We start from the raw sequence: 12,595 nt of genomic DNA, 5'->3' as shown, positions 1-12,595 counted from the left end.
GGAACCGAAGGAGCAAAAGGCCAAGGATGTGAGCCATCGGAAACCAATGAATCATGTGTGCCACGTGTTTAACAGGCTTCCCACTCATCAACAGACGTGTGATTGGAGTCGCTAATGCAAACCGACAACATTTCGCTCCGTCTCTAAATCGACATTTCACGGTCCAGTCCATGGGGTATCGTGGGGGGAATCCGGACGGTGGTATGGGCATGCCAGCCATCCCATGACTTTCTGCGTCGATGAGGTATTAGTGCCAGTTGATTGGGGGGGGGGGGGGGTCGTCGCAATGGGAACAACAGCGAGAAGGCGGCTCGGCGTGAATCGGTGAATGAGACGAGAAAAAAAAGGGACGTGGGAGTGGCAACTCCGAGGCCGGCCGGCTGCTGGGGGCGTTGAGGACAGCGACCTCCCCCCCCTTCATAACCCCCAGACTCGCCGCCTCTAGCCCCCGCCGGCCTTTTTTCTCGCTACCCCCCAAACTTGCCTAACTGCAGTTGCCCATCGTCGGCCTGCTTCCATCTTCCCCTCCCTTTGCTCTCGCAGCTCGCTCCTACAGGCTCAGGGCGCGCTACAAGCAGAAGGAATCGCAAGGTAACAACAGCACCACTCCCCCGTAGCTGCCGATTCAGCTACCCCCTCCCTCAACGAGGTATTCGACTCCCGCCGTCGAAACGTGACAGTTACGTCCAGCAACCGCTTCAACAACACCAAACCAACACCTCCGCAACGGATTCTTCTCGGACGACCCTCTCTTTTGAGCTCCCCCGCTAGCACCATCTCGCTACTTCAACAACAACCACCACCAACTGCTCTGAAACCCAGTGCACTTGTCACCTTGACGACTACCTCAATCAGTCCGACATCAACCCACCCACCCCTCTCCGTCGTGTCGTCACACTTCACATCCCCCTATTCCACCTCCAACTCTGTTATGAACTTTTCGCCTATCGACTTTACCTCTGACTCGTTTGCTTGTGCTCCTACTTACGGCGCTCAACCCCAATCGACTACCGACCTTTTGTTTAACTCTACCGACTTAACCCCACCTACTGAATATATCAACGATGGCTTCCTACACTATGATCCCCAAGCGCCCTTCGGCCTCCAAGGCCCCGCGCACGATCCAGTAAAGGATTCCCTGATCTACAACAACGAACAACATCAACAGCACCAATTCTTCGATAACTCGCTGTCTGCTGTACTCGCTCCGCCTCCTTACGTTTATCCTACTCCGGCTCAAACACCGCTCGATTCTTTCGCATACGATCTCACCTCCCCGTTACCCGACCAGTCTCCCTTCCTCGGAGATTACGACGACCCGCTCTTGAGCGATCTCCTCCACTTTGACACTTCCAAGAACACTTTCGCGAACGCTGCTTCCCCTGAAGTCTCTCTCGAAGAGCTTTTCGGCGACTACCCACTCTTTGACAACACTGCCTCCCTCGGCAACCAAGGCGCCCTCTTCCCCGACCTTGAAAACTTTGGCGCCTTCGACGTCGGTCCCTCTCCGGCCCCAGCTCCTTCCGCTCAGTCCTTTGACACTGTTGATCCTCTTGCAGAGACCAACATCACCCTTTCCATCGGACAGCTAACCGCTCTCCTTGCCGCTGCTGCCGAAAACAGCAAGACAACCGCTGTCACCCAGTCCCCCGCTCTCGACCTTTCTCCTCTCGACGCCTTCCCGTCGCTCGACACCTTCGAAGCCTTCACCCCCGTCAGTCCCGTCCACGACGACTTTGACCACCACCCCGTCGCCGAAGCTGTACCAAACCCGGAACTTACAAAACCAAGCAAACCAACTACCGCCCGTCGCACGACCAACCCCGCCCAACCCGCAATCCACACCTGCCCGCACCCCGGCTGCAACCGCCAATTCTCCCGCCGCTTCAATCTCCAATCCCACGTCGAGATCCACGACCCCAACCGCGCCCGCGCCTACGACTGTCCAACCTGCCCCCGCAAGTTCTTCAAGCACCATGACCTCGCTCGCCACCTCGTCACGCACGCCCAGGAGAAGCGGTTCGTGTGCAATGACTGTGGGAAGCGGTACTCAAGGGTGGATGCGCTTAAGCGGCACATAGTTAGCAAGGGATGTAATGTCGACATGTGAAATGCCAGACATTCATCGTTAAACCTATCTACTACTTTCAACAACCCAACCGACTTTCGACGGGGACTTCCTTCAACGGAAACCCGCAAGGACGGAAACCAAACTAGAACCCCGTTTCTAGCCAAAGAGGCGTCTTATCGACCAACCTCCTCCCAACCAAACCCCCCATCATTCGGACAACTCGTACAACCGAATAAACCAAGGAACGGAGGAAGCGTTATCGGCAAGACCACGTCCGGGCCTTAGCCCCCCCGGGGGGCCAGGATGCCGCGCAGGGCCTCCTCCCGCAGTGCAGGTCGTGACAACAGGGTTGGTTTGATTACCTCCCTCTGTTGGAACGCACCTTGATGTCTAGGGAACCCCGTCTGTGGTTTTTGTTTCGTATTTTCGTCTTGTCGCCCCTTTCGCAAAACAAAATACACACACACAAAAAAAGGGACACCCCCCCTCTCAAGTCCACCCCGATCGGCCGAGCTTAGACCCTGCCACCGCTCTTACGTCAGTTCAGTTCAGTTCAGCTTATCTTTTCATTCGGCCAGCGCCCGCTCGATTCCCTCGTCTGTTCATCGAGACCCCTCTACCTACCTACTAAAAAACCCCCAAAAAAAATTAGTTTAGTTTCTCTTCTTTCGTTAACGGTTTCTGACATGTCTTGTCATGACCCCCCTTTGTTTTATTTATACGCTTCTACTGTTGGTATTAACAATAACAAACACAAAAATTCAATGAAGACGGTGGTGGTTGATGAGGGTGGGTTTGTGAACGGGGGGATGGATGAGGGTGGGGTCTACGATTAGAAGGAAAGGCGAGTCGGCGATTCCAATGGTGGGGCAACCCCTCCCCACTCACCATGGCTTGATGCGTTGTGATCCGTGCCGGTTCACGGTTCTATGAAGACGACACCCCCCTCCCCGAGACGTGTTACCCCAATCCTTCAGCAACCGTCCCGTACGCCGCCGTGCCTGCCATACAGCGGGTGCAGTGCCAACGTTCTCTTTGAGAGCATGCCGACCTTTTCAGACCCCCGAAAGCATGATCGGCCGGTGGTTTTTGGACGGCGAGTACAGACAGACATACAGGACCTCCACGATGAAAGTTCAATGAATGAGGGATGGATGGGGGGCCGGCGCCCGTAATCACATATTCGACAACCCCGTTTTGCGTTGCGTCTGTCCAAAGAACGTTCGAGTAACAACTTCCCCACTCCCCACCCCCCCCCCCCCCCCCCGCCCGGAGACGTGACTCCATTGGAAGGGCCAGCTGGAGACGTACTGTACATACCTACGGTGTGCGGCGGCGGGCCATCCCGGTCCTGGCACGCAAACGGGCAGCTTCAAGCCGGTTGGGGATCCTGCGTTCGGGGGTGTCACAGCGTTGCTCCCCGCAGTATATCAGGGCTTGCAGACTGACAGCATGCCGTCAAAGAAAGTCTAGCGTCAAAAAAACGCGCCAAAAAGGGGGGAGCCAATCACCACGCGTCGAGAGGATTTTAGAGTTGGCGTTAGGCGGACGTTTGCAATGCCTGTCGTTGGTTCGGACGCAGGTTTTTTCGGGAACGGCGAAGCGTTGGGTGTGCGCTTACGGCGTATCCCCCCATCCCGACATCCGTTCAAGGTGAGGTGAGGAACGCTCGCCTGCCGACAATGCATGAAGTTATTCTCGCACGCCACGTCAACGGCTGGCTGGGCATAACATATAAACCGCGGCCGCCATTGGCAGGGTTTCCCTGACCTCCCCAATTTCTCCCACCCATTGTGGATTGTCTGCAGAACTGGTCCTTCCTTCTTACCCCCCCTGCAGCACAGTGACGACATCTCAAAATGCCCACCTGGCCCTCCCTCCTTGTCATCGCGCTAGCAGCATGCAGCTCGGCCGTGGCGGCCTTCAAAGTCGACCTGGCCGTCACAACCGTCGCGCAGGCCGCCATGGACGCCGACTACCGCCTCTCGCGGCCCGTCGACCTCGTCCAAGTCTCCGCGCGCAGCCCCGCAGCAGCAGCCCGCAAGAAGGGCGGCGGGCACGGGACCGGGCGCGGGCACCACAAACCGCCGACGTTCCCCGTCCCCAGACGGTCGGTGGTCTTCAAACAAACGCCGCGGCGGATCGGTAGAGGGCAGGACTACGACGGCCGGCTGATGCGCTTCGACCGCGGGACGCGCTGCACGGGCCAAGTCGAAGGCACCGACACGGCGGCGGTGTTTATCCTCGAGGACGGCGCGACGCTCCGCAACGCCGTCATCGGCGCCAACCAAGCCGAGGGCGTGCACTGCCTGGGCGCCTGCCGGATCATCAACGTGTGGTGGGAAGACGTCTGCGAGGACGCGCTGACGCTCAAGGGCGACGGCAACGCGCTCGTGTACGGCGGCGGCGCCCGCGCGGCCGAGGACAAGATCATCCAGCACAACGGGCTCGGCGAGGTCTGGATCGAGAAGTTCAGCGCCACCGATTTCGGGAAACTGTACCGGTCGTGCGGGAACTGTAAGCGGCAGGGCCGGCGGGTGGTGACGATGAAGGACGTGGTTGCGATCAGGGGCAAGGATCTGATTGGGATTAATGTCAACTATGGGGATGTGGCGACGGTGCTTGGGGCCGCTACGAGGCAGGTGAAGGAGACGTGTGCGAAGTTTGTTGGGAATGATAGGGGACGGGAGCCGGTGAAGGCGCCGGTGGGATCGTTCCCGAAGGCGTGCTCGCTGCATGGTGTTAATGTTTGAGGAGTGGTTGGGCCTGTCGTGCACTGGGGAATCTTGTTCTTCATTCGTCTCCTTACATAGAGGATAAAAACACATACCTAGAAAACCCACGTAGAATTTGTATATACCCTCGCTATCCAAACTTACATAGAGCCGTTGTACAGTATATCCACTCTGACTTGGTAACGTGTGAAGAGTTTCTCTGTCGATGAATGAATGAGACAAATGCTGTGGGCAAATGAGCTGCAGACCCTCGACGCTTTCAGCCCGCCCCATTTTAATTTGCGCAAGCCGGAGACAACGGGCGTACAGTACTTTCCAGGCGGCCCACCCAGGCCGATAAGCGGGAGATCTTGGGTACAAGGAGGACGTTCATACACATCCGTGATTCCGTGACTCTCCAGATAAGACCAATTCGTTCGAGGCCCAGAGCGAGGCTGAATTCAATCAAGCTCGAGTCCTCGGAGAGTCGACAGTCACGGTGGTGCCAGCTCAGCGTCGGATGCGCAGGCAGCGCAGCGCAGATTACTTTTTGAACATGCTTGTTGTACAAGGGCAGACCGTTCCAGATCTGGATCGACGGAGATAGGGGGAAGAAGTTGCACAGGGCATGTGAGGACCCTACACTCGGCTGTTCACCGAAAGCTCGACGGGAATGACAGCAGATAGAGGGGAAACTCGCTGCACTGTTACATACTGCTTTGCGGTGTTTGAAACCAGTGCACCTTTGACTTCACAGCTGGCTCACCGTTCCTCACAGTGTGGAACTTCCCAACCTCGCGGTCTCGTATGGGATCCAAGCGATGTTCCGTTTAGATTTGTGACTTCATACCTAGATCGCTTCTTTCCAGCTTTCTCGCGTGGTTTTTCGTGCCGCAAGCTAAAAGAAATCTTATTGCTGCTGTCAATTTTCGTTTTTGTCGGAAGAGAACGGAGACGGGATCAATTAAAGATTATGATAAACGCTGATTGGCTGCAGCGTGAATGGATCCACGATCTGGGTAGCACATGTAAGATCAAATGACGGCCGCGGTGGGGGCGCCGGGACGCGGGTAAGCCCTCTTTGAGGCGTCTCTCCCTGTGCGGTAGTGCCTTGCCAATGTGCGGGAAATGTCTGAAATTTTTTGCGCTGTTGGGGAAAGAGACCAGAGGGCCAGAATGCTTGCTGCCACAACGGCGCCTAAAATCGGCAATGTGAGGCGCTACAATACACAAATGATCAGAGGGAGGGGGGGGGGGGGGGGGGGCGGTGAAAACACTTGTGGGGTCGGGTGGGACAGCAGCCATCGGCCATGGGGTGCGGGCGGAAAGTCAGCAGTCAGTCATCAGGCAGCCACGGCTTCCACGGTGTCTTGCAGGTGCAATGCCGAATGCGAGGTGTCGACGGTGTTGGTGGTGTTTGTATTCGTACGGAATTACAGGCAGATGGCACCCTGTCACAAGGCACCCCACAAGGCGGCCGTGATACGGGGCGGGATATCTGGTGCGCAAAAGCCCTGGCGCTTTTCTTTCTCGTCACGCCGCGGAATCGTATGCCGTTAATCGGCGCGCTCGGGATAAAAAAGGCTTCTGCTCTCGCGGGCCCCCCCAGCTTTCCCTTCCTCTTGTGCCGTTCCAGCCCAACCCAAGTCTACCACATCCCCCTATATTCCCTCCAGCAACCATGGCTACATCCGTGCCAATTAACAGGAGCGAGTCTCCCGTCGCTGCTGCCCCCGTCTACAGGAGCGAGTCTCCCGCATACAGGAGCGAGTCTCCCGTCCATGTGTCGCACGACACCGTCGCTGTAAGTACTCAGCCCTGTTTTTCGGGGGATGCGGCAAAGTGAGCCGGAGGAAGGGGCAGATTTGGGGGAAAAATCAATGTGTCCGATGCCAATTGTTTTTCTTCTTTCATCCTCAGGACAACATCAGCGAGAAGATCGACCCCTCAGAGAAGGTCATGGAGGTCCACTACGCTGAGAAGCCCCACGTCGCTGGCGACGAACAGGCTGCCAACGTCGAGGCCCAAAAGCCCATGTTCGGCAAGCGCTCCGCAAAGGTCGCTGGAATCGAAATCGGTCTATGGTTGTGCCTCACGGCTTATACTATTGCTCTCTGGGTGCTCGGCAAAGACGACGGCGGTGCCAAGAAGGACGGTTTCGAGTTCTGGACCGTCTGCTGGGTCTTTGTCACTCTCCGTGTCCTCGCTCGTCACGTTTCCGCTACACAACTCTTCTGGAGGCCCGCCGGTAACGCGTGGAACAACACCTTCGGACGCCTGATGCACTTTGGTCACAACATCGTTTTCGGAGGAGTTTTGATCGCCACCCTTGTCGCTCTCTTGTTGACGGCGTTGTTCACCTCCAGCGAAGAGTCCACCCGTGCCGAGCGTGTCCAGTCGTGGGCTGGTATCATTTTCCTTCTGGCAATCAACGTCGCGCTGTCTCGCAACCGTCGCGCTATCAACTTGCAGACCGTCGCCGTCGGTTTGCTGTTGCAGTTCGTGTTTGCCTTGCTCGTGCTGAAGTGGGAGACCGGTGCCACCATCTTCAGGTGGTTTGCCACGTTCATCAACAACTTCCTCCACTACTCCCACACTGGTCTTGAGTTCTTGTTCGGCACCGTTACGTCGCACATCTTCGTCGTCTCCGTCTTCCCCGCCATCATCTTCTTCTGCTCCTTCATCTCCATCATCTACTACTGGGGTGGTATGCAGTACCTCGTCTCCACCCTTGGAGCCGCCATGATGAGGTTGATGGACACTTCCGGTGCCGAGTCCGTCGTCGCCGCCGCCTCTCCCTTCGTTGGACAGGTGGAGAACGCCCTTCTGGTTCTCCCCTTCGTTGAGTACATGACCAAGTCTGAGCTCCACGCCATCTTGACTTGCGGTTTTGCCACCATCTCCGGATCCCTCCTGATGGTGTACGCCGACATTGTTCAAGACCCCCGTCTCATCTTGACCGCTTGCATCATGTCCATCCCGGCCTCCCTGGTCCTGACCAAGCTGCGATACCCCGAGCAGGAAGAGTCCCTCACCAAGGGCAAGTGCGCCGTCCCCGAGCACGGCGAAAAGTCCGTCAACTTCCTGCACGCCGCCGGTAACGGTGCCGCCACGGGAGCCCAGCTCTGCATCCTGATCGCCGCCAACCTGCTCGCCATTATCTCCCTCTACAACGCCGCCAACGACCTTGTCGGATGGATGTTTGACATGATCGACGTCCACCGTTCCGAGGACATCATCCAGATCGCCGCCGCCAAGGCCGCTGCCGCCGACGGCTCCGAGTACATCCCCCCGTTGCACCCTACCTGGGTCACCATCTCCTTCATCCTCTCCTACCCCTTCTTCATCTTTGCGTGGTTCCTGGGAGTCAACGGCAATGAGGCCCGTATCGCCGGTGAGGTGCTCGGACGCAAGGTCGTCATCAACGAGTTCGACGCCTTCCTCACCCTCAAGAACCTCAAGGCCGCCGGATACGTCAACAACCGTACCTTCCGTCTCATGGCGTTCGCCCTCTGCTCGTTCGCCAACATCGGTTCCATCGGTATCCAGGTTTCCGCCCTCGGTGCCATCTCCCCTTCCAGGAGAAAGGACCTTGCGGAGCTCGCCGTCTCGGCCCTCATTGTCGGAACCATGTCCACATGGTTGACCGCCTCTGTCGCTGGATGCCTGCTCTAAACCACACGCTCCCATCCCATCCCCACATCCCCACACTCTTTCTCTCTCTCTCTCTCTCATCACCCTACATTGCAGTTGATCTGCAATTCGGCACATTCGGCACCCGGATGCAGTTCAGTCCTATTTAGTAAACCCGTTTGATCTGTCTCCGGGATCGTAGGCGTATGCCGCCTGCCTGCCGGGTACCTCTTTTTTGTTTTCGTCGCCGCATCACATAACCCGCCACAAATGTCTTTATACTTATAGAGTAGTACATAGATTTTGTCTAATATCATTGTCGAAAACAAAGCGCACAACGATCATCGTGGTTGAAGTACGGCGAAAACTTGGGCGGAGGGCGTTCGTGTCCGAGTGCCTCGAGAAGCGAGGTGTGTTGCTAACGGCTTCCAAACAGATGCGCTGCATAAAGAACAATAAACAACACCCACGTAGCCGCCGTCACAACTGTCCGCCTTTTGGCACCTTCCACTTTGGCCGCAATCTGTCGTTCACCAACGACCAGCGAACCACCTACGATCGAAAGAAACCGGATACCTGATACCCTTCCCTAGGGCTAGTCTCCAACCACTTCACACCTTCCCCGAGTCCTTCCCAACATAATGGCCTTCCGCGGAACACCCCACTACACCAGCGTTCCCGACACCATAATACCCATCCCGGCTGCACCCACCCTCGGCCCCCTCGCAACCTCCTCCGCCTACGACCAGCACTCACCACCCCCAGCAGCAACATGGGAGTCCCTGCGGCGGCAAGCGCGCTCATTGGAGAACGAGATTGAAGCTAAATTGGCAATGTACGCGCGGCACGGCACCGCGGGTGACGGTGGAGGCGCGGGACGGGCGGCGGCGAATGGGGTGGAGTTGGAGGTTGAGCATTTGATCAATAAGGTGGGTGTTGGGGTATTTGGGGGGTAGAACGAGGAACGAAGGACTAATGAGGATGAGATGGGTTGTAGCTGACGTCGACGGTGAATCTGATGGCGCAAAGCCTGGATAATGCGCCGACGGGGAGCAATAACCCGTCGATGATGCATATGTTGCAGCGGCATCGGGATATTCTGTACGATTATTCGAAGGAGTTTAAGAAGACGAAGGTAAGTTGCAGAAATACGCCCTTCGACATGTATCCTTGATCTCACATCCATCAACGCATGAATATACACCAGGCAAACATAATCGCCGCCCGCGACCATGCCGACCTCCTCTCCGGCTCTTCCACCTACAAATCCCCCGCCGCAGCCTCCTCCAGCACCCAGGACTACCTTCTAAACGAACGCGGGCGCATCGACGGCACCCACCGAGTTGCCGACGAGGTGCTGCAGGCGGCGTATGCCACGCGCGCGGACTTGAATGACCAGAGATCGATGCTGTATGGGGCGAAGGGGCGCGTGGGCGGTGTTTTGGGTATGTTCCGTCATTCTACTTTTACAGATGTCGCAGGTGGTTGAGGCGGAAAAGGTCAATCATCAAACCAACCCCATTTTTTTTCCCCCGCAACGCAGCCCACTTCCCCCTCGTCAACGATCTCATGTCCCGCATCAACACCCGCAAACGCCGCGACTCGCTCATCATGGCCGGCGTCATCAGCTTCTGCATCGTCTTGCTGTTTTGGTACATGCTGCGATAGACCCCAACCGCCCACCTCTCTTCCCGGCCTCCGCTTCTTCCCGCTGCGACACTTCCCCAATTTCCGAGCGAATCGCACGGGAGGGACACACATTTTTGGTTTATTGATGGATTTAACTACCTGGTTGGACGTATATATGCCGACCACACGGGCCCCCAAGCGCCTTCGTACCACGCCCGGCCCACACGTCCGTATTGTTAACAGTATCCGCGTCCACCGCACAAACCTCGCCACAACCCGATTCCGCCGTCTCTTCTGCACCTTACAAGAACGCAATGGGGGGTGAAGAGATGCTGGCACGGGCACGGGCGGAACGAGCTGGCTGTCGAACAGCGCGATGGATACTACAACGCAGGAACCACATAGGGACGCGATGTGCATGTGAGAGGTGTGATGGGGTTGGATTGCGACCGCAACATCGGACCTCGCAGAGTCGCTGAGCTTGTAGATACCCGCGGCGCGCGGGTTTGGGGATCAATATGAGAGAGACTGCTTCGGTTGTGGGGCTACGGATTGGATCGTATACCACCATCGGCAGGAGCACCAGGGATGCGGACGCATGCAAATGATTTATGTACGAAGATAATGCAAGATAATACATAAGCGATACCCTTTTTGCGTAATCGCCTTTCGAACCCAGTTCTGTTCAGAGATGCGATGCTTGCGTGCCTGAAGGCATAGTCATTTCCTGAAAGTTCGAGTCTCCTCTACATACAGATTTTGTTTTGTCAACTCTATGTCAACCTGAGTAAGAATCCATGATCTCCGCAGGCTAGTGGAAATGTGATCTTCGATATACAGTATCAGGGTATCCCGGTCAGCCAGCGTCCGTCCCGTCGCGGGCCATTGATGAAGCCATGATGGGATGAAAACCTGGCAAAGAATGCGGTGGAGACGAAACTACCCCTTCAGAAATGCAAGGATTCGTGCTTGATTTTGGACTATAGTCGCTGGTCTTTGCGCAAATCCGGTACCTCGAGATGCGCTTTATTTGGTGTCAGCGGCTTCCGAAAGCGTCCACGTTGAACGTGACATGGAGTTCAGCAGCTCCCTTGGAGACGTTTCGCGGTAGCCTTCCCCATCAAGTGACACCGAAGGACACTGTTCCTCATATCGCATTCGTGCGTGAGGACGGTGATACCGCTAGTCCCCAGCCACGACGGCGCCGTTCACGATGGGGCGTTTGCATGCGATCTCCATCTGCTTCCAAGCGCATATTCCAAATGCAACAGTGAAGCTGCTCAACTCTAGCCAATGCACCGACTCCACCGACTCCACCGATTCCAGTGCTTGACAGTTGGGAAGTGCGCATGATGGAGGCGTCGCCGTTAGCGCCATTCTTACTGATCGCAAATGTGGCGCACCCTACGCGTTCCCCACCAAATACCTCCTCTCCTCCTCCCCACCTTTGCCATACCGCCTACTCCACCCCACAAATCCCCCATCCAACACACTGATCTCTGGAATCTCAACCCCTGCACCTAACCCAACCTCCTCCCTCCTTGCCCGATCCCTTAGCACCGTATCCAAAGCCCACCGAACCTTCACCGCCGCCGTCGGACCCCGTACAAGCGAGAGGGTACAATGAAAAATCAGTCTCCTCGCCAATACCGCTTTATCATCCTCCCGATTCACGTCACCTCCCGAATGTGATGATTTCACGGCGCGAGAGTTGACATCGACGAGTTTAGCGATTACGATAGGGGGTGGCATGGAGACGAGGAGAGGGTACGGGGCATTAACCGCGGTTGTGATGTGGGATTTGGTGTAGTCCCAGGGCTCGCGGACGTCTAGGAGGAGATAGTCTATACTACGGAAGCAATAGTCATTGGGATGCATGTGATTAGTGGGGGGGTCTGAGATGAGGGCCTACCCTGGTGTTTGAGAGTCGATGATACGTGTCAACTCATCTTGGCGGGTGAAAGTCCATGACGAGGGGTTGTTTGGGGTTGCGGAGTGAAAGTGGCGGCGGCGAGGGGGGCGGTGAGACTGGCATATCCGGGAGAGCATTGAGGTGGGTCGTACTGACTTTATCATCGTAGCTGTAATGTCGAGCGTGCTGGCGCAACTTCCCAAGCGAAGGAGCCTTTCCCAGCACTCTCGTCCGACTCTCGTAAGTCATGCTCGTACTGTATCTTCCAAACAAACGCGTAACCACGGGCAAGACGGGCAGACCCTGCAGACAACGGGCTGATTTCCACGATACGGACGCTGGGAGAGGAGGGAAGTCCGTTTCTTTTCACGTTCGTTCTCCAACTGCTGTCGCATAGTCCTTCCCACTGCCTAGTCTGCAAACGGTCGACCAGGACACTGAACGTCGAACCAGCTCTCTAAGAATTCCATAAGCGTCGGAAAAGAAAATGCCCGCCTCCAAAAAGTCCAAACCCTCAAAGGGCAAGGCCGCTGGCACCAGCATCACCCCCTCAACCACCATCCCCTCAACCTCAACCACCGGCCCCCCAAACCCCCGCAACGCCAACCGCTCAAAACCCTACACTCGCCCGCAAAA

The 12,595-nt window shown here is 56.5% G+C and overlaps 5 protein-coding genes across 5 annotated transcripts; 4 read left to right on the top strand and 1 right to left on the bottom strand.

Annotated features, from left to right (window-relative positions):
• Positions 1-1,840: 1,840 nt before the first annotated feature.
• Positions 1,841-2,110, top strand: EV422DRAFT_501156 (uncharacterized protein; the record flags this gene model as incomplete). Its single annotated transcript, XM_053068178.1, has 1 exon — positions 1,841-2,110. A coding segment is annotated over one exon (270 nt), but the record flags the coding sequence as incomplete, so codon positions are not given.
• A 1,925-nt stretch (positions 2,111-4,035) lies between these two features.
• On the top strand, positions 4,036-4,824 carry EV422DRAFT_501161 (pectate lyase; the record flags this gene model as incomplete). The annotated part of the gene is made up of 1 exon (XM_053068180.1): positions 4,036-4,824. One exon carries the CDS (start codon positions 4,036-4,038, stop codon positions 4,822-4,824), a length of 789 nt encoding a protein of 262 aa, XP_052921461.1.
• Positions 4,825-6,051: 1,227 nt separating this feature from the next.
• On the top strand, positions 6,052-8,766 carry EV422DRAFT_545428 (Na+ dependent nucleoside transporter C-terminus-domain-containing protein). Its single transcript, XM_053071459.1, has 2 exons — positions 6,052-6,589; positions 6,706-8,766. Exons 1-2 carry the CDS (start codon positions 6,467-6,469, stop codon positions 8,458-8,460), a joined length of 1,878 nt encoding a protein of 625 aa, XP_052921460.1. The 5' UTR covers positions 6,052-6,466; the 3' UTR covers positions 8,461-8,766.
• A 5-nt stretch (positions 8,767-8,771) lies between these two features.
• On the top strand, positions 8,772-10,217 carry EV422DRAFT_285299 (snare region anchored in the vesicle membrane C-terminus-domain-containing protein). Its single transcript, XM_053065990.1, has 4 exons — positions 8,772-9,347; positions 9,416-9,553; positions 9,626-9,863; positions 9,962-10,217. The coding sequence occupies exons 1-4, from the start codon at positions 9,060-9,062 to the stop codon at positions 10,084-10,086; spliced, it is 789 nt and encodes a 262-aa protein (XP_052921459.1). The 5' UTR covers positions 8,772-9,059; the 3' UTR covers positions 10,087-10,217.
• Positions 10,218-11,386: 1,169 nt separating this feature from the next.
• EV422DRAFT_285302 (uncharacterized protein) lies at positions 11,387-12,186 on the bottom strand. The gene has a single exon (XM_053065991.1). The coding sequence runs from the start codon at positions 11,923-11,925 to the stop codon at positions 11,452-11,454; it is 474 nt and encodes a 157-aa protein (XP_052921458.1). The 5' UTR covers positions 11,926-12,186; the 3' UTR covers positions 11,387-11,451.
• Positions 12,187-12,595: the final 409 nt, after the last annotated feature.

This window comes from Fimicolochytrium jonesii (genome assembly GCF_025526975.1).
Source record: "Fimicolochytrium jonesii strain JEL569 chromosome Unknown EV422scaffold_36, whole genome shotgun sequence".
NCBI lineage: Eukaryota > Fungi > Chytridiomycota > Chytridiomycetes > Spizellomycetales > Powellomycetaceae > Fimicolochytrium > Fimicolochytrium jonesii.
Note: the sequence above shows the minus strand (reverse complement) of the source record. Positions and strands in the feature narration are given on the sequence as shown.